Source organism: Bos javanicus, chromosome 7, assembly GCF_032452875.1.
Source record: "Bos javanicus breed banteng chromosome 7, ARS-OSU_banteng_1.0, whole genome shotgun sequence".
Classification (NCBI taxonomy): Eukaryota; Metazoa; Chordata; class Mammalia; order Artiodactyla; family Bovidae; genus Bos; species Bos javanicus.
The window spans coordinates 17,218,664-17,244,303 of NC_083874.1; the positions used below are offsets into that span (position 1 = coordinate 17,218,664).

General features: G+C 42.1%; 1 protein-coding gene and 1 non-coding gene across 3 annotated transcripts in view; both read right to left on the minus strand.

Moving 5' to 3' along the window:
- Positions 1-20,521, minus strand: part of LOC133250781 (putative adhesion G protein-coupled receptor E4P) — a 40,520-nt gene extending 19,999 nt beyond the window's left edge. For both annotated transcript variants that reach the window (XM_061422426.1, XM_061422425.1), the window contains exons 1-8: positions 16,967-20,521; positions 15,133-15,227; positions 11,674-11,724; positions 10,481-10,597; positions 7,772-7,924; positions 5,354-5,394; positions 4,325-4,460; positions 2,492-2,599 (exon numbers count right to left, since the gene is read on the minus strand). In XM_061422426.1, coding sequence (XP_061278410.1) covers positions 2,492-2,599; positions 4,325-4,460; positions 5,354-5,394; positions 7,772-7,924; positions 10,481-10,597; positions 11,674-11,724; positions 15,133-15,163 — 637 coding nt within the window. In that variant the 5' untranslated portion in view covers positions 15,164-15,227; positions 16,967-20,521. The remainder of the gene's footprint in view (positions 1-2,491; positions 2,600-4,324; positions 4,461-5,353; positions 5,395-7,771; positions 7,925-10,480; positions 10,598-11,673; positions 11,725-15,132; positions 15,228-16,966) is intronic.
- On the minus strand, positions 14,017-14,081 carry LOC133252201 (U7 small nuclear RNA). Its single transcript, XR_009737825.1, has one exon. It is a non-coding gene; the product is annotated as a U7 small nuclear RNA (small nuclear RNA).
- Positions 20,522-25,640: the final 5,119 nt, after the last annotated feature.

Sequence of the window (25,640 nt, forward strand, 5' to 3'; positions counted from 1 at the left end):
ATCTAAAAAAAACAACTGGTCTTCTCTGGTGGTCCAGTGGATAAGAATCACTGCCAATGCAGAGGAAATGGATTTGATCCCTGGTCCTCGAAAATTCCACATGCCGCAGAGCAAGTAAGTCACAGCTACTGAGCCTGTGCTCTAGAGCCTGTGAATCACAAGTACTGAAGCCCATGCATCCCGTGGAGGCTGGATGCATGAGAAAGCCACCACAATGAGAAATACTGAGCACTGCAACTCAGAGAAAGCCCGCAAGCAGAAACAGAGACCCAGCACAACCGAAAATCAATTAAAAAATAGATTTTAAAAAGGAGCGAATGGTTGAAAAAATAATAAAAATCAACTCAGTTTTAGATGTTTTCCCCTCTCCCTCCTCTCTTCTACAGCTCACAGTAAACAGTGAAGATTAACCAGTAGCCAGGAATTTTACAGAGGAGTCATAGGAACAAGTATTTCACTCTCTCAAGGATCTGGGTCTTTCTCTTTGAAATACTTTTCATGCATGCATTCATTCATTCATTTGTCACATGTTTACTGAGCATCTACTGTGTACTGGACAGTGTTCCAGGCATCACAACACAACAGGGAACAAAATGGGCAGAGTCCCTGCCATCAGGGAGATGATGTCGTGGAAGAGATAGACAACAAACAAATAAACAAATTAGAAAGGGTCGCATAGTGTGGATGTGATGCAGAGACTTAAATAAAATGACAGAATAAAGCAAGGGTGTCAAATTATGGCCTGGGGGTCAAATCCAGCCTACGACCTGTTTTTGTAAATAAAGTTTTATTGGCACACAGCCATGTCCCTTCATTTACATATCACCAATGGCTGCTTTCACACTACAATGTCAAGAGTTGAGCAGATAAAACAAAAACCATCTGGCCCCAAAACCAGAAATATTTGTCCTCTTGTGTTCTTACAGAAAAAGTTTGCCAACTCTTGCCTGAAAAGTCCCATGGACTGAGGAGCCTGGTGGGCTGCAGTCCATGGGGTCGCTAGGAGTCGGACACGACTGAGCACTTCACTTTGACTTTTCACTTTCATGCATTAGAGGATGAAATGGCAACCCACTCCAGTGTTCTTGCCTGGAGAATTCCATGGACAGAGGAGCCTGGTGGGCTGCCATCTATGGGGTCGCACAGAGTCGGACATGACTGAAGCAACTTAGCAGCAGCAGCAGCAGCAGCAGCAGGCTAGCAGAATAGAGAGATTATATAATGCTTCTCAAGGGAAAGAGTGTTTGAGGCAACTCATGTGCCATCATCAAGAGTGAGCTTCTCTGAGGAAACGCTTCTATACTACATTTGGTGGGAATGTAAGTTGGTGCAGCCACCATGGAAAATGGTGTGGTGGTTCCTCAAAAAACCAATACATGATCCAACAATCCCACTCTTGGGCATATTTCCTGCTAAAGCTATAATTCAAAAAGGTACATATACCCCTATGTTCATAGCAGCAGTGTTCACAATAATCAAAGCATGGAAACAACCTAAATGTCCATCAACAGAAGAATAGGTAAAGAAGATGTGGTATGTATATACAATGGAATATTACTCAGCCAAAAAAAGGATGAAATGATGCCATTTGCAGTAACACAGATGGACCTAGAGATTATCATACTAAGTGAAGTAAGTGAGAAAGAGAGACAAATATGCCATATGATATCACTTACATGTGGATCTAAAATATGGCACAAAATAACCTATCTACAAAATGGAAATAGACTCACAGACACAAACAGGCTTGAGGTTGCCATGGGGAGGTGGATGGGGGAGGGAGGGACTGGGCATGTAGGATGAGCGAGGAGGCACAAACTGTTATATAGAGGACGGGCAAACGACAAGGCTCTATTGTTATAACACAGGGAGCTATGGTCTATATCCTGTGATAAACCATAATGGAAAAGAATATTTAAAAAAGAAAGTGTATTATCTGAGTCACTTCGCTATATAGCAGAGACTGGCATGACATTGTAAATCAACTATGAAAGTGAAACTCACTCAGTTGTGTCCGACTCTTTGTGACCCCATGGACTATAGAGTCCATGGAATTCTCCAGGCCAGAATACTGGAGTGGGCAGCCTTTCCCTTCTCCAGGGGATCTTCCCAACCCAGGGATCGAACCCAGGTCTCCCGCATTGCAGGCGGAGTCTTAACAGCTGAGCCACCAGGGACTTCACTTAAAAAATTAAATTTTTTAAAAAGAGTAAGCTTTTTGGATCAGCACATGAAACTGAGCAGGCACCAGCCCGTCCCTTTTAAGGAACTAAGTCAAGGAATCTCTGTTTGAACCTCCGAGTGTATCACAAAGTCCATACAAACTGTGTCCTCAAAATTGCCTGGTTAGTGGTCAAGGCAGATCTTTAAATTCTGCCAGAAGAGTCTTCTTACCTTGAATGCTTTGGAAGCTTGGCTTCATCACCTAGAAATGAGACAACAGTGCCTAGAAATTATAGGTCAAGAGTATAGGTCATCTTAGACACAGTACCTCTTGTGGTTCCTTTGAAAGCATTTGGGCAGTCGATATCCATCGTGTTGTTTCCAGCTTCTAGAACAGTCTTCTCACTTGTCTCATTGCACTTCTTGGTTTCATAAACTGGAAACATTAGGAAAGTGAGTCCTGCTTTGCTCAGTTCTCATGCCTAAAAAACTTGCTAATAACTCCCTTCTTTGACAGATCCATTACTAGTCATTTTACTTACTGCATGCAAGGTAGACCATGTGGTCCTCCCCTAACATTTCTGACTGGTGGAGATGAAATGTCGAAAGTATAGGCAACACATGTGGGTCACACAACTCAGGGGAAGAGAGAAGACTGTCATGCTTCCCAGAGCTGGCTGAAACAGGCAAGCTCAGCCTTTACCATAGAATATTTAAAGGGAAAAATTTTCTTTAAACAATGTGTAATGGGGTGCCTGGGGAAAGGAGAACTAATTTTTTTTAAACAAGGGAAGCTAAGCATTTAAAAGTTTTCCAAGAAATAGAGTTTTCATGAAAAAAAAAAAAAAAACTAGAAACAGAGCTACCATATGATCCAGGAATTCTACTCCTGGGCATAGATCCAGAAAAAACAAACACTCTAATTTGAAAAGATACACTTGCCCCAGTGTTCACAGCAGGACTGTGCACAACAGCCAAGACATGGTAGCAACCTAAGTGCCCATCAACAGATGATTGACTTAGGAAAATGTGGTACATATTGGAATATTACTTGGCCATTAAAAAGAATGAAATATTGCCATTTGCAGCAACACGGATGGATCTAGAGAATATAATACTTAATAAAATGTCATAGAAAGACGAATACTACAGATAACACTTACATGTGGAATCTAAAAAATAATACAAATGAGTGTATGTACAGAATAGAAACAGATTCACAGACATAGAAAACAAATTTATGGTTTCCAAAGGGGAGAGGCAGTGGGGAGGGATAAATTAGGACTATGGGATTAACAGGTACAGACTACAGTATATAAAATAGATAAGCAACAGAGATTTACTGAATAGCACATGAAGTTATACCCAATATCTCATAATAATCTACAATGGAATGTAATCTGCAAAAGTACTGAATCACTATGCTATAGATGCATGTGTGCATGCTAAGTCAATTCAGTCATGTCTGACTTTGCAACCCCATGGACTGAAGCTAGGCTCCTCTGTTCATGGGATTCCCCAGGCAGGAATACTGGAGTGAGTCACCACGCCCTCCTCGAGGGAATCTTCCTAACTCAGGAATTGAACCCACATCTGTTATGTCTCCTGCATTGGCTACTGCTGCTGCTGCTGCTAAGTCACTTCAGTTGTGTCTGGCTCTGTGCAACCCCATAGACAGCAGCCCACCAGGCTCCCCCGTCCCTGGGATTCTCCAGGCAAGAACACTGGGGTGGGTTGCCATTTCCTTCTCCAATGCATGAAAGTGAAAAGTGAAAGTGAAGTCGTTCAGTCGTGTCCGACTTTTCGCGACCCCATGGACTGCAGCCTACCAGGCTCCTCCATCCATGGGATTTTCTACGCAAAAAGCCTGCATTGGCAGGTGGATTCTTTACCACTAGTGCCACCTGGGAAGCCCTCCTATGCTATATACCTGAAACTAACACAATAACATAAATCAACTATAATTCAATTTTTAAAAATTTAACAATAAAAAATAAAAATTTTCCAAGGGAATAGTCACCTGGGAGCAGTCTTCTGCATTTGGGAAAAATCACTTAAGTGAACTCTGTTCATGATATGTGAATATATTAACACAAGGTCTGATGAAAGATGACTTTCATAAAATTTTCTGGCCTTAAAACTAATGCTTAGTGTTTCTTACCTATGTTAAGTGCAGAATTTTCATACTTTCCTGGAGAAACAAAACTCTCGTTCCATATGGTCAATTCTACATGTTGAAGTAGTTGGGTCGCCTGTTTTGCAATGTAGTTTTTGCTTCCATTGTTCCTCAGCATTTCCTTTCAAAGAAATAAAACTAATTAGGTAGATGGTTATTGAAACTTTGAAAAGCAGGAATATACGTAAGTGTGGTTGAGTGAGCCAGCCTCTTGATGAGAGTGAAAAAGCTGGCTTAAAACTCAACATTAAAAAAACTAAGATCATGTCCTCCGGTCCCATCACTTTGTGGCAAACAGAAAGGCAAGTGACAGATTTCCTCTTCTTGTGTTCTAAAATCACTGCTTATGGTCACTGCAGCCATGAAATTAGAAGATGATTGCATCTTGGAAGGAAAGCTATGACAAACCTAGGCAGCAGGTTAAAAAGCAAAGATATGACTTTGCTGACAAATGTCCATATAGTCAAGACTATGTATGGGCTTTCCAGTAGTCATGCACAGATGTGAAAGCTGGACCATAAAGAAGGCATAGCACCAAAGAGTTGATACTTTCCAACTGTGAGAAACTTTCCAACTGTGAGATACTTTCCAACTTCTCCATACTGGAGAAGATGCTTGAGAGTCCTTTGGACAGCAAGGAGATCAAACCAGTCAATCTCAAAGGAACTCAACCCTGAATATTCATCGGAAGACCACCTGATGCAAAGAGCCAACTCATTGGAAAAGACTCTGATCTGGGAAAGATTGAAGGCAAAAGGAGAAGGGGCAACAGAGGATGAGATGGTTAGATAACATCACTGACTCAACAAACATGAATTTGAGAAAACTCCAGGAGTTAGTGAAGGACAGGAGAGCCTGGCATGCTGCAGTCCATGGAGCTGCAAAGAGTCAGACACGACTTGGCGACTGAACAATAACAACAACAAAAGTCATAGAGAGCCATGGTAGTATTTGAGCAGGAGAAATGTATGGTCAGACTGATTGTTTTTCAAACCTAGGCTACACCTTACTTACCCAAATGTCCCCTGGTGCTTGTGTCTTATCACTGGCATCCTCTGAGAAAGAAAAGTAACAGTCAAATGAAATATGGGAAATAACACACTCTAACATAGATCTTTCTTCCAATCACATTCAAGTTGAGTGTTTCCTTCTGCACTCAAATACCATCCTAATTTCATTCTAAGAATTCCCAAATCTCTTCTAAGGTAGAATTTTCAAAGGGAATTAGGATGGGGTTTCTCATTTAAAAATTCAGTCAGTAGTGTTCATGGAGCATTTACTAAGAGGGAGGCTAAATCTTATAGGTGAATAGAGACAGCTGCCATGATCTTTCACTGTTGATGGGAATGTGAATTGATATAGCCACTATGGAGAACAGTATGGGAGGTTCTTTAAAAAGCTAAAAATAGAATTACCATATGACCCAGCAATCCCGCCCTTGAGCACAGATCCTAAGAAAACCATAATTCAAAAAGACACAAGTACCCCAATGTTCACTGCAGCTGTATTTATAATAGCTAGAACATGGAAGCAACCTAGATGTCCATCGACAGATGAATGGATAAAAAAGCTGTGGTACATATACACAGTGGAATATTACTCGGCCGTAAAAAGGAATGCCTTTGAGTCAGTTCTGATGAGGTGGATGAACCTAGAACCTATTATACAGAGTGAAGTGAGTCAGAAAGAGAAAGATATTATCGTATTCTAATGCATATATACGGAATCTAGAAAAATGGTACTAAAGAATTTATTTATAGGGCAACGATGGAGAAACAGACACAGAGAACAGATATGGGGAATGAGGAGGAGAGGAGAAGATGTATAGGAAGAGTAACATGGAAACTTACATTACCATATATAAAATAGATAGCCAACAGGAATTTACTGTATGGCTCAGGAAACTCAAACAGGGGCTCTGTATCAACCTAGAGGAGTAGGGTGGGGAGGGAGACGGGAGGGAGGTTCAAAAGGGAGGGGATATATGTATACCTATGGCTGATTCATGCTGAGATTTGACAGAAAACAACACAATTCTGTAAAGCAGTTATCCTTCAATTAAAACAAAATAAATTTTTTAAAAACCTAAAAAAAAAAAACCTGCTGAAAATCAAAGACAAAGAGAAAAAAAGATTATATTCAAATGAAAACCAATTAGACTGATAGCTAACCTCTCATCAGAAACAATGGAATCTAGAAAACAGTAATTTCTTTAAAGTGAACAAAAATAACTAAGAATTAAGATAAAATACATTTTAAGATGAAATATAAAATTTAAGTATTAAATAATAATAAATAAGTAGAAGAAACAAAACAAACCAACAAAAAGAATGAAACTGGGTCATTGGAAGAGACATGGGTAGACGTAGAGCCTGTCATACAGAGTAAAGTAAGTCAGAAAGAGAAAAACAAATACTGTATATTAACACATTTATGTGGAATCTAGAAAAACTTATGGATGAATCTGTTTGCAGGGCAGAAATAGAGAACAGACATGTGAGCACTGAAGGGGTAGAGGGAAAGATGTACTGGGAGACTGGGACTGACCTAAATACACTGCCATGTGTAAAACTGATAGCCGGTGGGAACCTGCAGTATCGCAGGGAGCTCAGCTCAGCACTCTACGATAACCTGGATGGGTGGAATGGAGGGCGATGGGAGGAAGCAGATATGTGTATACACAGAGCTGAGTCACTTCATTGTAGAGCAGATACTAACACACCATTGTAAAGCAACTATACTCCAGGGTTTTAAAAACAGAGACAAAATATGTTCCCTTGTGGAGTTTGCAGCCTATGGCAAAGTTGCCAAGCAAATAATTGAGTGATTATAAGAGTCCAGCATATTAATACATAGGATGAGACGCCTTGGCAGTATAGAGAAAAAGACCATGTTTAGGGTGTGGGAAACCCTTCCCAAAGAAACAGGTGTTAATTGAGATAATAACAATCAGTTGTTGTCTACCTAGCATCATATTTTAAGTGACACTGACCACCTGATGTGAAATGCTGACTCATTGGAAAAGACCCTTATGCTGGGAAAGATTGAAGGCAGGAGGAGAAGGGGATGACAGAGGAGGAGATGGTTGGATGGCATCACCGACTCGATGGACCTAAGTTTGAGCAAACTCAGGGATATAGTGATGGACAGGGAAGTCTGGTGTGCTTCAGTCCATGGGGTCGCAAAGAGTTGGACATGACTGAACGACAACAACAAAGGCATCTACTTGGAGATGGTGGCTATTGCCATGGGCTTGAGTGAAATCTCCCAGGAAATGGTTACCAAGGACAACAATGGATTGAAGGGTGAGGACCAGGACAGGTCTCTACCTTGTTACCCTAGCCTGAAATTGGTGAAACTCTCAAGGGATCTTCTCCTGCCTCCTTTTTCATAGTGGAGTATTTGATTACTGGAGTATCTGGAGATTCTTACCATAACATTCTGCATGATTAATTGTAAATATACCAGCCACCCAGTTGAAGAGAGGATAATGTGGGACACAGCTGCAGTAGTAATTTCCAATTCCATTTCTGCAATATGCTTTCTTCTTGCACTTTGCCAGCCCTCTCGCACACTCATCAATATCTGTGAATCAAGAGAAAATATCATTAGAAAATATCACTTTTTATTCTCATAAAACCATATTGTTTTCCCTTGCCCATGAGATCTCTACTACCCAACATCACTTATAAATGTACCCAGAACATCTCTCCTTGGTTAAGATGATTCAATACAGAGATGACAATTTTCCTGAAGTTACTTTATAAAGCCAAAGTAATTTCTAGGATGCACTGTGGAGTGAAATAAAGTTCAGAAGGCCTTCTCTGATGTCCTATCAAAAGGATCAAGATCACAGAAGACAAAGAAGGATTAAGAATCTGTCACAGATTAGATGAGGCAGGACTGAGATGACTAAATGCAATATGAGACACTGAAATGGCTCTTAGAACAGAAAAAAAAAGGGGGGGGTGGATTTCAGGGGGTAAAACTTTATACTGGTAAAACTTGTATAAAGTCTCTAGTCTAGTTGATATTATTGTCCCATTATTCATCCTCTGATTTTGCTCACTGTATGATGGTTGTCATATCATTGGCTGACCTTAGAGAACTGAGTAAAAGCTCTACAGAATTCATTGCACTGTTTTGCAGTTTTTCTTTAAGTCTCAAACTGTTTCAAAATACAACATCTAAAAAAATACATCCAATATTGTATGATTCCAAGATAGAATGTAGAATGGTGGGTACCAGAGGATAGGGGGAGAGAAGAGGGAAGTTAGTGTTTAACGGGGAAAGAGTTTCAGTTCTGCAAGATGAAAAACGTTCCGGAGACAAAAGGCAGCGATGGTTGCACAACAGTATGAATGTGCTAAATAACAGTGAAGTACAGTAACAAAGTAGTCAGTGAATAACAGTGATTAAAATGGTAAATTGCATTATACATATTTTACTATAATTGAAAAAAACAATTTAAATAAATACATTATCATATGATTCCACTTATAGGAGGGCCCTAAAGGAGTCAACAAAGGTCAGTCTAGTAAGGCTATGGTTTTTCCAGTGGTCATGTATGGATGTGAGAGTTGGACTGTCAAGAAAGCTGAGCACCAAAGAATTGATGCTTTTGAACTGTGCTGTTGGAGAAGACTCTTGAGAGTCCCTTGGACTACAAGGAGATCCAACCAGTCCATTCTAAAGGAGATCAGTCCTGGGTGTTCTTTGGAAGGAATGATGCTAAAGCTGAAACTCCAGTACTTTGGCCACCTCATGCAAAGAGTTGACTCATTGGAAAAGACTCTGATGCTGGGAGGGATTGGGGGCAGGAGGAGAAGGGGATGACAGAGGATGAGATGGCTGGATGGGATCACCGACTTGATGGACGTGAGTTTGAGTGAACTCCGGGAGATGGTGATGGACAGGGAGGCCTGGTGTGCTGTAATTCATGGGGTCGAAAAGAGTCGGACACGACTGAGCCACTGAACTGAACTGAACTGAAAGGAGTCAAATTAACAGAGATAGAAAGTAGGATGGTGGCTGCCAAGGGCTGGGGGAGGAGTAGGAATGGGAATTTAGCATTTAATGGGTACAAAGTTTCCATTTGAGATGATGAAAAAGTTCTGTGGTTGGATGGTAGAGAAGGTTGCAGGACAATGTGAATGTATTAAAAACCACTGAAAGATACATCTGGCTTCCCAAGTGGCTCAGTGGTAAAGAATCTGCCTGCCTATGCAGGAGACAGGAGACCTGGGTTTGATCACTGGATCAGGAAGATCCCCTGGAGGAAGAAATGGCAACTCACTCTAATACTCTTGCCTGGGAAATCCCATGAACAGAAGAGCCTGGTGGGCTGCATACAGTCCATGGGGTCTCAAAGAGTTGGACACAACTGAGCCACATGGTAAATTGTAATTTATACATTTGCCACAGTAAAATGAAATTAAAAAGGAATAAATACATCTTAAATAGTCTACTATTTTGTTTCACCTAATGAATTGACACAACAAAGCCATCAAACAGTTAACCAGTTCTAGCAATCAGGATTCAGGAGTGGTATTGCCCTTGGCATTTAGATTGATCTTTAGAATTTGTAGAAATGAAAAAGAGATTTGGCCAGAGCTGATGAGAATAGTGAAAAGTGAAACTGAAAAGCTAAGTTGGGACCACACCACGAAAGATGCTGAGTGATGAGAGAGTTTATTCATTTGTTCCTTTAGGGAACACTTATTTGTTGGGCATTTGCCATGTGATATTGTTCTTTTTCCTATGTATTGAGTGATAAACAAAAGAAATTCTCCCTGCCCTTGTGGAATCCTCAGAACACACCCCTCCAAAAAAAAAAAAAAAAAAAAACCAATCACCAGTGCTTGAGACTTTAAGAGTCCAGGGTCCTGAGAACTCCACTTTTCTCTGAAGAAAAACCAAGCCAATATCAGGGCTCACTAAGCCAGCATTGGGATGCATGTGAAAAGAAGGCAAGGGCTGGGGGCTTCTGTGGGGACAGTGAGGCAGTCCTGATATTTTCCACTTTGTAATATCATTGTACCATTGCAGTACCAGCAGCACTAGGTGACACAGTGTTTGAGACTAGGAAGGTTGCCCCTGGTCCCTTTCAAATGCCAAGATGAATGCGGACTTCTTCTTTACCTTCACATTTCTGAGCGGACCTCGAGTACCACCTCAGAGACACAGACTCAAATCCATCTTTGCAAACGCAGGTGCCATTGAGGCAGTTAGCATTTTCTGGGCACGGAGGACAGGAAACTGCAAGGAACATAGAATCCATTCATTCGCTTGTTCATTCATTTCATTTAAGAAATATTCATTGAGCACCTATGATGTACCAGATGCCGCAGTCGCAAGAACCTCCTCTTGGGAATAGCTTATTGGCATCCTTTTGGAAGCCATCCTACTGCTGAACATAGATGCTCACCATGCCCCACCCATTCCCCACCTCTGCCACTAATACCAATTTTGCTCGTCAGTAGAACTTCCAGATTTCAGCACCTATGTTTCCTTACTGAGGGCTCTCTCTGGCCACTAGCATCCTTTTTGCACAGCACATGCTGGTTTTCAAGGTCCTCTTCCCCAAGGACTAGTTTCCTCAAACAGTGATGGACTGACTGAGTCAGTGGATTAAAAATAAACCAGCTTCTCATTCCAGATATGAATCAGCTAACCAGAATAATTAACAACAACAAAAAAACCCTGCAACAATAAAGCTCTTTTTGGCTACATGTATTGGGGGCTGGTGGTGCCAGAGAAGACTCTTGAGAGTCCCTGGGACAGCAAGGAGATCAAACCAGTCAATCCTAAAGGAAATCCACCCTGAATATTAACTGGAAGAACTGATGCTGAAGCGGAAGCTCCAATCCATTGGCTACCTGATGTGAAGAGTTGAGTCATTAGAAAAGATCCTGATGCTGGGAAAGATTGAGGGCAGGAGGAGAAGGTGTTGAGAGAGGATGAGATGGTTGTATGGCATCAGTGACTCAATGCACATGAGTTTGAGCAACTTCTGGGAGATGGTGAAGGACAGGAAAACCTGGTGTGCTGCAGTCCATGGGGTTGCAAAGCGTCAGACATGATTTAGTGACTGAAAAACAACAACTGAAGGCTGGAAAAAAGGAAACACGAGGAGGATAACCAACAAGCGAATAGTGTAGAAAAGTGAGGTTCATGTATGCAACTACAAAAACAAACCAAGGTGTCTTTTTTCTCATTGAAGTATGAAGTATTCGCAATGATAGTGAAGGACAAAGAAGCCTGGTGTGCTGAGGTCCATAGGATCGCAAAGAGTAGGATATGACTGAGCAACTGAACAATAGCAACACACTCACCTCCAGCCTCCTTTGCTTCCAATCCTGACAGAGCCAGGAGGACACTGAGACCTAGAAGAATAAGGGCAGAGATAAAGCCGATGGGAGATGCCCTGAGGCTCTGCTTGGCTGAAGCCTGAGTCAGTCTGGGGGGCTTTGTCTCCTCTTGTCAAGTCATACTTGTGCTGGCTTCACTGTAGATTCTTCTAGATTGGCTATAAACACTAATGTCACAGTACTGATTACAGCTATCAGAGACTCTACACCCAAGTCCAGTGTGTGTGGGGGACGATGGCAGTTCCCACAACAATAAGCAATCCTCTGACACCAGCTGGGTATTCTATAATTAAACTCAGTTCTTTTTTCCTCTCCCCACCCCCCCACTCTTTTTTAGATTTTTTTTCTCATATAGATCATTACAAGAGTATTGAGAAGAGTTTCTTGTGCTATAAAATAGGTCCTTGTGCTATGCTAAGTTGCTTCAGTTGTGCCCAACTCTTTGCAACCCTATGGATCCACCATGGTTGCACCATGGCTTCTCTGTCCACGGGATTCTCCAGGCAAGAATACTGGAGTGGGTTGCCATGCCCTCCTCCAAGGATCTTCCCCACCCAGGAATCAAACCCACATCTCTTATGTCTCCTGCATTGGAAGGTGGATTCTTTACCTTTAATGCTACCTGGGAAGCCTAAAATAGGTCCTTATTAGTTATCTATTTTTTATTTTTGTAATGCAGCGTGGCACGTGGGATCTTAAGTTCTCCAACCAAAGATCAGACCTGTGATCCCTGCAGTGGAAGTGCAGAGCCCTAACCACTGGAATAGGGAATTCCTATTTTATATAGAGTAGTGTGTACATGTCATCCCAACCTCCGAATGTGTCCCTCTCAACTCAGTTCTGGCACTAACTCCCCAGAAAGAGTATCAGCTATCCCAGGTTAAGGGCTCAGTCCCAAAGACTTCAGATGCCCATCACAATTCCAAGTTGTCCCCTGGGCTTCTGACCAACTGGCTATGGATTGGATGTTCCAATGACTCCCTCTTTGGGTTCAATTAATTTGCTAGAGCAGCTCACAGAACTCAGAGAAACCATTTACTTACTGGATTACCAGTTTATTGCAGAAGGATATTGGGCATCCCAGGTGGCACTAGTGGTAAAGAACCCGCCTGCCAATGCAGGAGACATAAGAGACGTGGGTTCCCCTGGGTTGGAAAGATTCTTGAAAGGGCAAGGAAACCCACTCCAGTATTCTTGCCTGGAGAATCCCATGGACAGAAGAGTCTAGTGGGTTATGTCCATGGGGTCACAATCGGACACGACTGAAATGACTTGGCATGCACGCATAGAATATACCTCAGAAAGAGCCAAATGGAAGACATACACTGGACAAGGTATGAGGAAGGGAGTGGGGGTTCCATGCCCTCTTGGCACCACTTTCCTCAAATCTCCATGTGTTCACCAACCCAGAGGCTCTCGGAATCCCATGATTTGGGGGCTTTTATAGACACTTCATTGGGCATCCCAGGTGGCTCAGTGGTCAAGAATCTACCTGCCAATGTGCGGGATATAGGGTAGATCTCTGGTCTGGGAAGATCCCACATGCCATGGGGCAACTAAGCCAGTGCGTTGCAAGTGCTGAAGCCCGTGCACCCTAGAGCCAGTACTCTACAACAAGACAAGCCCCCGCAATGAGAAGCCTGAGCACCATAACTAGAAAGTAGTCTGCAAGCAGTAACGAAGATCCAGCACAGCTAAAAAAAACCCTCAAGCCTCTGCATTTTCCTTGTGAATACTTTTTTGACACATAAAGAAGAAGTATGACCATAGGGCAGAGGTCAGCCAACTATGGCCTTAGGCCAAATGCAGACCCCCGCCTGGTTTTGTGCAGCCCATGAGCTAAGAGTTGTTTTTGCTGCTGCTGCTAAATCGCTTCAGTCATGTCCAACTCTGTGCAACTCCATAGACAGCAGCCCACCAGGCTCCCCCCGTCCCTGGGATTCTCCAGGCAAGAACACTGGAGTGGGTTGCCATTTCCTTCTCCAATGCGTGAAAGTGAAAGTGAAGTTGCTCAGTCGTGTCCGACTCCTAGTGACCCTATGGACTGCAGCCCACCAGGCTCCTCCATCCATGGGATTTTCCAGGCAAGAGTACTATAGTGGGTTGCCAAGTTTTTAGTGGTTTTTAAATGTTTTTTTTTTTTTTAATCAAGGAGAATATAGTGCACGCATGGAATATGAAAATTACCTGAAATTCACATTCCTATGTCTATAAATCAAGATTTATTGGAACACAGCAGTGCCCATCAGTTCACAAAAGGTTGGTGGCTGCTTTTATTTATTTATTTACTTTTTTTGTGGGTGGGGATGAGGTTTTCCAGTGCAGTTTTGTGAAAACCCCACTAGACAAATTCCAAAAGATCTGTCCCACTCTGGCTGCTTTTATAAAGCAACAAGCAGAGTTGAGGCATTAAGACAGGGATCAAAATGGCCCCCAAAGCTGAGAATAATGATTACCTGGATCTTTACAAAGAGAAAAAATATGTTCATTTCTGTCATAAAGTAATGGCCATCACGTGCTTGCCTCTAAGAACTGCTTACAAACTGCCTAGCCTTAAACTGTGTTTGATTCCCCCAGTGGTATTTTTTATTATCTTGAAGTCCCTAAAGCTCAGAGCAGACAGGTGGGTAGGTTCCAGTTACAATAATATACTAAGCAATGATCCTCCAAGTTTGGACCCGCATAGTGGTCAGTCAGCATGTTAGATGCTTGCCATGTCCCCTAAGCCTACCCAGGAAGGGTTGCACAGTAAGCAGATAACTTACCGTATCTTTCTGTAAAAGGATGTTTTTCTGCAACCCGTGAAGGGCATCAAGAAGCACGGGAGGGGAACTGGTCCAGATTCTTTGCCCTTCTAAGGCACATTACATACTGTGCCTTAGAAAGGATACCCAGCAGGACTGGAGTGCCAGTTACCCACAGTGCTGACCCCTCACCACCACTCTTCTCTCTTCCCTCTTTGGCTTCCCTTCCCAAAGAATCCTAAAGCCTTCCTGGGATTCCTTCCCAAACTGTTTGTGCTCAGTTGCTTCAGTTGTGTCTGGCTCTTTGGGACCCTATGGACCGTAGCCCACCAGGATCCTCTGTCCATGAGGTTCTTCAGGCAAAAATACTGGAGTGGTTGCCATGCCCTTCTCCAGGGGATCTTCCCCACTGAGGGATCGAACCCAGATCTCTTATGTCTCCTGCATTGGCAGGCACGTTCTTTACCACTAGCACCATCTGGGAAGCCTAAATTAATTAAATCCAAGTTTTTGTCTCAGTTCTGCTTTGGAGGAGAGCAACTAAGAGACTCGGTATCAGAGTTTGGAATAGGGTACACACACACAGGAATTTCTGGAGAAAGTGCCAAATTCTAGAAAGCAACCAAAGCTGGGGTATCCAGGGTACTGGAGGGTGGGGAGAATTCTTTGTTCTACTCACCAGAGAGTAGCAACAGGCACCTCCTTCCCATAGCAGTTGAGGTTCCAGGAATGACAACCTTAGAAGCACTCCCAAGCAGGATGTGACAAGGGTTCCTGGGATAAATAAGCCCCATGAGGATTTATTTTGGATGGTCACAAAATTTAGAAGGCAGGTGGTTGATGTTTATCAAAACCCTTTCATTTCTACCTGTCTTTTGACTCAACAACTCCAATTCTGGGAAATAAGCAAGGTTCTGCAAGGATGATTATAGCATAATGGCTCCTAGGAGCAAGGTTAGTAGTAGCAGTAGTCGTCGCTCAGTACTGTTCGACTCTTTGCCACCCTATGGACTGTAGCCCTCCAGGCTCCTCTGTCCATGGGATTCTCCAGGCAAGAACACTGGAGCGGGTTGCCATGCCTTCCTTCAGGAGGTCTTCCCAACCCAGGGGTCAAACCTGCATTTCTTAAGTCTCTTGCACTAGCAGGGAGGTTCTTTACCACTAATGCCACTTGGGAAGCCCAAACCCCCTTGTCTCCTAGGTCTAAACTTGGAATATAAATAAATGAGGCCACTTGGGATCTGGAGGGAATAATTAGAACTCTGGAGATCTGGAGACCATGGACTTTACCTTTGTTATTTCCTGATCCTTTCCCTTCTCTCAACATTCATTTCCTTTTTTATTTATATTTCTCTTCCCTTCCAAAAGCCTACTGTAAGATAAACTATAGAAACTCTCAACGTAGAGAAACCCAGTCTAGTTAGTCATTATTCTTTATCTTTAAAGACTCTTTTGAAACCAGTTTAACTGAAGTGAATATCTTGTGTGAAAAGGGTGATAATATTTTTCAGAGGAGCTGAGACCTCTAGTGATGTTGATTTCTTTTTTTTTTTTTAACCACTTTACTGAGGGATGGTCATCATGTAAAAAGCATGCAAAAGTACATATTTTATGTATATAACTTGATAAGTTTAGAATAAATATATACATATGAAACTGTCACTACCATTAAGGACATAAACATATCCAGCATATCTGAAAATATCCTCCTGCCCTCTTTATGATTTGAGTGTGTGTGTGTATGTGAATAAAACTTAACATAAGATCTACCTTCTTAGAAAATTTTAAGTATACAACACAGTATCATTAGCTATAGACACTAAGCTGTATATACATTACTGGAGTTTTTCATCTTGTGTAACTAAAACTTTATACCCTATGAACTTCCACTCCCATCTTCCTCCCTCCCCAATCCCTGGAAAACATCAGTCTATGCTTCTATGCATTTGACTACCGTAGTTTCTACATCTAAGTGAGATCATATTGTATTTGTTCTTTGGGTCTGATTTATTTCACATATCTAGCAACATTGATTTACAGAGTATTTTGTTTGCTTGTTTTTAAACAAGACCCATTATAAAAAATACATTTTATTTCACAGAGATAGAGAGAAAAGAGTATTTGCTTCAGACTCTGTTCATTGAAACTTTTATTTTAGTTCTCCTTAAGCCCCTCAACACACAATTCATGATTTCTTTTGAGTATTTGAAAAACATTTTAGTATGTCCTATACATACTAAACTGAAATGGGAAAATAAATATGAAATAATGTTTCTAGAGCATCTTTCAAGAGATAAAGCATGGCAGAAACCAATACAATGTTGTAAAGCAATTATTCTCCAATTAAAAATAAATTTTAAAATAAATTTAAATTAAAAAATAAAGCAACAGGACATATAACGAGCTATCCTTTAAAATCTTTCCAGAGCCAGTATATTTTTTTAAGACTCAAGATCACAAACAAAGCTTTTTGTATTTTCAGTGGAAAAAACGCAAAACCAGTTCCTCCTTACCCACAAGATGAAAATTCTCACTGGTCACCCAGTCTGGCAGCTTCTTCATGCTAACAACAACCAAAACAGGAAGTTCATCTCTTCTTATCTTGAACTTTAGTTTCTCAAGGAGTCTTGTGGCTGGGTGAGATGACTGCAGGCATTGGTAGCGAGATGGTAACGTTCAAGAAGGGTAAGGCCCCCCAAATGGAGGAAATAGGCTGCAAGAGTCAGACATTTTTTATTTCTCTTAAGTAGCAGAAATGCAAAAAGGCAAAAATGGTTGTCTGAGGAGGCCTTACAAATAGCTGAGAAAAGAAGAGAAGCTAAAGGCAAAGGAGAAAGGAAAGATATACCCATTTGAATGAAGAGTTCCAAAGAATAGCAAGGAGAGATAAGAAAACCTCCCTCAGGGATCAGTGCAAAGAAATAGAGGAAAATAATATAATGGGAAAGACTAGAGATCTCTTCAAGAAAATTAGAGATAGCAAGGGAACATTTCATGCAAAGATGGGCACAATAAAGGACAGAAATGGTATGGACCTAACAGAAGCAGAAAATACTAAGAGGAGGTGGCAATAATACACAAAAGAAAGATACAAAAAAGATCTTCATGACCCAGATAACCACAATGGTGTGATCACTCACCTACAGCCAGACATACTAGAATGCAAAGTCAAGTGGGCCTTAGGAAGCATCACTATGGACAAAGCTAGTGGAGGTGATGGAATTCCAGGTGAGCTATTTCAAATCCTGAAAGATGATGCTGTGAAAGTGCTGTACTCAATATGCTAGCAAATCTGGAAAACTCAGCAGTGGCCACAGGACTGGAAAAGGTCAGTTTTCATTTCAATCCCAAAGAAAGGCAATGCCAAAGAATGTTCAGCTACCACACAATTGCACTCATCTCACACGCTAGTAAAGTAATGCTCAAAATTCTCCAAGCCAGGCTCCAACACTACATAAACTGTGAATTTCCAGATGTTCAAGCTGGATTTAGAAAAGGTTGAGGAACCAGAGATCAAATTACCAACATCGTTGGATCATCAAAAAAGCAAGAGAATACCAGAAAAACATCTACTTCTGCTTTATTGATTACGCCTTGACTGTGTAGATCACAACAAACTGTGATCACAAAATTCTTCAAGAGATGGGAATACCAGACCACCTAACCTGCCTCTTGAGAAATACTGGACATGGAACAACAAACTGGTTCCAAATTGGGAAAGGAGTACATCAAGGCTGTATATTGTCACCCTGCTTATTTAATTTATATGCAGAGTACATCAAGCAAAATGATAGGCTGGATGAAGCACAAGCTGGAATCAAGATTGCAGGAGAAATATCAATAATCTCAGATACACAGATGACACTATCCTGATGGCAGAAAGTGAAGAAGAACTAGAGAGCCTCTTGATCAAAGTAAAAAAGGAGAGTGAAAAAGCTGGTTTAAAAATTAACATTCAAAAAATGAAGATCATGGCATCTGGTCCCATCATTTCATGGAATATAGATGGGGAAACAATGGAAACAGTGACAGACTTTATTTTCTTGATCTCCAAAATCACTGCAGATGGTGACTACAGCCATGAAACTAAAAGACACTTGCTCCTTGGAAGAAAATCTATGACAGACCTAGACAGCATATTAAAAAGTAGAGACATTACTTTGCTGACAAAGGTCCATCCAGTCAAAGCTATGGCTTTTCCAGTAGTCATGTATGGATGTGAGAGTTGGACTATAAAGAAAGCTGAGCGCTGAAGAATGGATGTTTTTAAACTGTGGTGTTGGACAAAACTCTTGAGAGTTCCTTGGACTGCAAGGAGATCAAACCAGTCCATCCTAAAGGTAATCAGTCCTGAATATTCACTGGAAGGACTGATGCTAAAGCTGAAACTCCAATACTTTGGCCAGCTGATGTGAAGAACTGACTCCTTGGAAAAGACCCTGATGCTGGGAAAGATTGAAGGCAGAGGAGAAGGGGACAACAGAGGGTGAGCTAGTTGGATGGCATCACCGACTTGATGGACATGAGTTTGAGCAAGCTCCAGGAGTTGGTGATGGACAGGGGGCCTGGCATGCTGCAGGCTATTGGGTCTCAAAGAGTCGGACACGACTGAGTGACTGAACTGAATTGAGCTCAGCAGCAGGAGGACAAGCATCAGATTTTTTTCCCTTTTCTATACAAAATTGAAAGGAGGTTTCTTTTAAAATTCTGCGTTGCCATAACAACACCTGATTACACCTAAACTTAACTTTTCTCAAACCTTGAGCTAGCCTATGCATTTTACTTATGGAAATGTTTTCCTTAAGCTATGTTAATGAACTACGTATCTACCTTAGACTCTCTTTCTTCAAGTTGGTTCTGTCTAAGACTCAGAACCGACTTGACAAATCAGTATGTTTCACTCAACAAACCAGTATGTTTTACTCATGTAAATGTTCTCTTAAGCTATATTAATGAGACTATGTATTTGCTTGGAAATCTGCGTTTCTTCAAGACTCATGTCAATCGTTTTATCACCCAAGATGACTCACCTTGTGCCAATGTTATCTCAAAATGCATGTTGTGTGTGAGGGGCCTGGTGCCACTCTCTGAGTTATGAGACATTTCCTTTCTCTAATTAGCAGCCTGCTAGGGAGAAGGCAATGGCACCCCACTCCAGTACCCTTGCCTGGAAAATCCCATGGACGGAGGAGTCTGGTAGGCTGCAGTCCATGGGGTCGCTAAGAGTCGGACACGACTGAGCGACTTCACTTTCACTTTTCATTTTCATGCATTGGAGGAGGAAATGGCAACCCACTCCAGTGTTCTTGCCTGGAGAATCCCAGGGACAGGGGAGCCTGGCGGGCTGCCATCTCTGGGGTCGCACAGAGTCGGACACGACTGAATCGACTTAGCAGCAGCAGCAGCAGTAGGTATATAGTTCCTTGCTAGAGACTAGCAGGGGGGCACTCATTCTGCCCCATTCTGATGTCTATGTCAGAAGCTTTCTCTATCTCTTTTATACTTTAATAAAACTTTATTACACAAAAGCTCCAAGTGATCAAGCCTCGTCACTGGCCCTGGACTGAATTTCTTTCCTCCGGAGGCCAAGAATCCCAGCGTTTTTCATGGCTCCATAACAACTTTTCAGTAGGAGCACTTGCATGATGGGTCCATTACTTCTCATTGCATAAGGGTCCATTAGTTCTCTTTTCATCCAAGTAATTTAAATAGTACATCACCAGGATGGACCATACTTCAGAAAATGAATTTGGAAACAATGATGGTGGCCAAGGCGGAAAACCAGGTAATGGCGAGTGGTCCCAATCTCCATCTATGCCAAGAAAATGGATGCAACTTCGAGAAGGCTTCTTTAATGAGAGGGTTGAAGTCCAGAGTGTGGAAGAGTGTGATAAACTTTATGTTACCCAGTTCCCTGTTATCCTTTCATTTCTCAGCTTACCACTTCTGCAAAGTGAGTACCCGTAACTCTGGTCTTAGAGATAGGGTCACCTAGTGTGTTATAGTTGCTGTTTACTCACTAGGTTGTGTCCAACTTTTTTGTGACACCATGGACTGTAACCCACCAGGCTCCTCTGTCCATAGGATTCTCCAGGCATGAATACTGGAGCAAGTTGCCATTTTCTCCTCTGGGGCATCTTCCTGACCCAGGAATCAAACCTATGGCTCCTGCTGCATGTCCTGCATCACGGGTGGATTCTTCTACTGTTGAGCCACTGGGGAAGCCCCATCACCCAATGTAATTAAATTCAACCACTTGACTAGTAAAATTCATGACTGGTCCCATTAATACGGTGTCCTGAAATTGTCTTCTCATTCATATTTAAAGAGTCTTGGTATGATCCACCACAAATATTGCAAATATCTCCTAGTTTGACAAGTTCAAATATACATTTAGTGATTGATGTCTTGCCCTGGTTGTATTATAGTTGTGAAACATATCCCTGTTGACCTTGAAAATAAAACAGCCCAATTAATGTCACATTGTAAATGCTTCAATAAAAAATTTTTTTAAATAAAGACAAAAATAAAACAGCTAGTTATTTTACCAGAAAAATGAGTTTCTTTGAAAGTAGCAGAGAATTGCAATACAGGACAAGCATGCTATCGCAAAAACTATATGTAAGTCCAGAGAAACAAAGGAGAGGAACTGCTTTTTAGAGGGGAACTAAAACTGCTTTTTAGAGGGGAACTAAAACTGCTTTTTCGGAGAAGACAATGGCACCCCACTCCAGCACTCTCGCCTGGAAAATCCCATGGACGGAAGAGCCTGGTGGGCCACAGTCCATGGGGTCGCTAAGAGTCGGACACGACTGAGCGACTTCACATTCACTTTTCACTTTCATGCATTGGAGAAGGAAATGGCAACCCACTCCAGGGTTCTTGCCTGGAGAATCCCAGGGACAGGGGAGCCTGGTGGGCTGCCGTCTATGGGGTCGCACAGAGTTGGACAGGACTGAAGCGACTAAGCAGCAGCAGCAGAAAACTGCTTTTTAGAGGGGAAAAGCAGTTGGGAAGGGTTATTGTAAACAAAGGATCCATTGGAGGAATCTGGGAGTTGAAAGTGTAGGGGCTTATCATTGGCTGACCTGCGACAATCTCTCATTGGCTGGGCTGTCACCAAGTAAGAAGAAAACCTTCCTCCCTCCCATTGGCTAATAAAGCAGTAGTCTTCCTGTTGAAAATGCGAAGTACCTCTCTTTCTGTTTGAGGTCTGCAAATGGCAGTGACTGGTAAGGCATGACAGCGCCCCTTTCTGGCTTTCCCAACTCCATTTTAAATACCGTTTGCTTTATTCAGCTTCACGTCCTTGCAATGAGTATCTTTCAGTTTCCCGTTTCTTGTTATAAATTATTTAGAGTCAATGCAGTAAAATATTCAAACAATACCTAGATATGGCTGCATAGGTAGGCTGGCAGTCAACCCCTCTGGTAGTATTCAAAATATTTGCTTCATGTGATACTCAAAAAATGTTTCTTTTGAAATAATACAGCCTTGTAAATCAACCATACTTCAATAAAATTTTTAAAAATTACAGTTATTAAAATATGGAAAAAAGTTTATTTTGCATGGCAACTTAAAGAAGGTTTAGATCTATCTTTGTCAGCTGAGGTGAAGTGAAAAGTGTCTAAATATTAAAGTGAAATGCCTGAATCCAAGAGAAGTCCATGAAATTCTGAGCATTCCGTGTGCTCGAAGATCAGTCTGCAAGTGAGAGATTATTTGCATGAATAGATGCAAGAATGACCCATCTTTGTGTGTAGTCCACCCATGCTGGCTCTACACTTGGCCATGTAACTGACTTTGGCCAGTGGAATAGCAAGTTAACAGGATACAAACAGAGATTTGGAAAATGCTCACGTATTGGGGCTTTCCCTCCCCTGATGCACTTGAAACCCTAAGATCACCATGTAAATGAGCCCAAGTTAACCTGCTAGAGAATGAGAGGCCATGTGGAAGAGAACCAAGGCTGTCTAGCCAATAATTCTTCACCCTGCTTGCCAACCTGCCAGATGTAGGAGTGGGCTGTTTGATCATCTAGCAAACAGCTGACCCACCAACTGACCAAAAATGCATGAAAGAACCAGCCAAGACCAGCCAGGTAGACTAGACCAGAAGAAATCACTTGCCAACCCACAAAATCATGTACAGAATAATACAGTTGTTATTTTAAGCAAATGAAATTTGGGGACTGTTTGCTGCACAGCCAAGTCTAACTGATACACTTCACAAAGTGGACTGGAAGGAGTTCTTTCCACACATGTTGCCAGGCATCATACCATGTGACTTCACCTCCCATCCTTTAGGATTGGACCATGGTTTGGTCTGTGGGCGTCAATAACCTATGATGTATCCCAAGCAGAGAAGTCTATCTTAGAGCAGTTCTCTCTATTGGATGTTGATTGATCAATCTATCCAAGTTGTGTCTCTCTTGGAGAGTTTGAATCCAAAGCCCGCTAGAGAGGGATCCAGGCAGACAATGCAGTGTCCCATAAATCAAGGAACAAATTGAAAAAGAACAAAAGCAGAGATCATCAGACAGGAGAATCTGCTGATGACCTCCTTCTTTAATCTCATCCTTCCTTGGTCAAGCAGTAGCCTGTCACACATCACAGGATTCCAGTTCTTTCCTTCACCAACCAAGGGAGCAAATGTTCCATCTAAGGAACAGTTCAATAGGGTATGGCCAACCTCTCAAGCTTTAATAAACATGAGACCGTTCAGTTTGAATGATTGTGGAAGAATCTGCTCTCCATCCTACCATCCTTTTAGATGCTGCTCTGTGTACTTGGAGTTGTCCTGTATGGATCATATAATCAGGCTCTTCTTGTGCTCTCTCTTCCAGTTGGGTTTGGAAGAGAAAGAAACAGACAAATGTCAGTGGAAACCACTTGAAAAACTCCAACAAAGGGTCATATAGTCAAAGCTATGGTTTTTCCAGTAGTCATGTACAGATATGAGAGTTGGACCCTAAAGAAGGCTAGGTACCAAAGAATTGATGCTTTCTAATTGCAGTGCTGGAAAAGACTCTTGAAGTCCCTGGGACAGCAAGATCAAACTAGTCAATCCTAAAGGAAATCAACTCTGAATATTCATTGGAAAGACTGATGCTCAAGCTGAAGCTCCAATCCTTTGGCCACCTGATGTGAAGAGTCAACTCATTGGAAAAGACCCTGATGTTGGGAAAGATTGAAGGCAGGAGGAGGAGGGGGTGACAGAGGATGAGATGGTTAGATGGCATCACTGACTCGATGGACATGAGTTTGAGCAAACTCCACGAGATAGTGAAGGATAGGGAAGCTTGGTGTGCTACAGTCCATGGGGTCACAAAGAGTCAGACACGACTGAGCGACTGAACAACAACAAAGCCACCTGAAGGAGGGAAGAAGGATTTAAAAAAGAGAGTTGAGGATATTTATTTTCCCAACTCCTTCTTCCTGGCAGGGACTGCACATCTGGACAGTGGTTGGATTCTTCTGTCACAGGCTAAAACCCTTTCCAGTTTGCTATACTTGCTCCATCCAGATGCTCCCTTAAGCCAAGAAGTTATAAGAACCCCACCTCCCCCACTGCTATTATACTTCCAGGGTGCCCCACTCTCCTTTGTTTCTTTTAAACCTGTTGTGGTATTGTGGGCTTTTAAAAATCATTTAATTAATTTATTTCTTTTCTCTTTTTGGCTGCACTTGATCCTTGTTGCTATGCACAAGCTTTCTCTAGTTGCAGTGTGCAGGCTTCTCATTGACATGGCTTCTCTTATTGCAGAGCACAGGCTCTAGAGCACAGGCTCAGTAGTTGTGGTACACGGGGTTAATTGCCCCATGGCATGTGAAATCTTCCCGGACCAGGGATAAAACTCGTGTCCCCTGCATTGGCAGGAGGATTCTTAACCACTGGATCACCAGGGAAGTCTGATATTGTGTTTTAAAATAAGAAATATGTATTTGGTCTTCATCCTATTTCTGGCATAGAGATTCTAAAAACCTTGGAACTTCCTGAGTGATGAGAGCAATGGGAACATCTTTTATTACAATATCTTGTCTTTGATTCCTGAAACTACTTTACAGCCATAGAGGTGAATATATTGTTGTTGTTCAGTCACTCAGTCATGTCTGACTCTTTGTGACCCCATGGACTGTAGCACACCAAGCTTCCCTATCCTTCACTATCTCCTGGAGTTTACTCAAACTCATGTCCATCGAGTCGGTGATGCCATACAACCATCTCATCCTCTGTCACCCCCTCCTCCTCCTGCCTTCAATCTTTCCCAGCATCAGGGTCTTTTCCAATGAGTTGACTCTTCACATCAGGTGGCCAAAGGATTGGAGCTTCAGCTTGAGCATCAGTCTTTCCAATGAATATTCAGGGTTGGTTTACTTTAGGATTGACTGCTTTGATCTCCTTGCTGTTCAAGGGGCTCTCAAGAGTCTTCTTCTACACCACAGGTCAAATGCATCAATTCTTCAGGGCTCAGCTTTCTTTATGGTCCAACTCTCACGACCATACATGACTGCTGGAAAAACCATAGCTTTGACTAGATGGACTTTGTTGGCAAAGTAATGTCTCTGCTTTTTAATATGCTGTCTAGAGGTGAATATGAATTATTCATAACAAGCCCCTTTCTACCACAACTGCGTTTATGTTAATGAGGTGACTTTGGGAAAGTACCTAATGGTTGGGGCTGGTTGCCAGTGGAACCAACCACATAATGAAAGGTAGGAACTTTCAGTCCCATCCTCCTGATTTCCAGGGAGGGGAAAGGGGCTCGAGGTCAAATCAGTCACCAATGGCAATAATCTAATCAGTCATTCCTACGTAATGCCCTATGCTCATGCTCAGTAGCAATAATCTAATCAGTCATTCCTACGTAATGCCCTATGCTCATGCTCAGTCGTGTCTGACTCTTTGCCACTCCATTGGACTGTGGTTCAACAGGCTCCTCTGTCCTTGGAATTTCCCAGGCAACAACACTGGAATGGGTTGCCATTTCCTCCTCCAGGAGATCTTCATGACCCAGGGATTGAACCCACGTCTCCTGTGTCTCCTGCATTGCAGGCAGGTTCTTTACCTGCTGAGCCATCAGGGAATCCTGTGTAATGAGCTCTATAAAAATTCAAAAGCTTGGGATTCAGAGAGCTTCTGGGTTAGAGAACACACAGAGATTTGGGAAGAGGGAACAGAAATAAT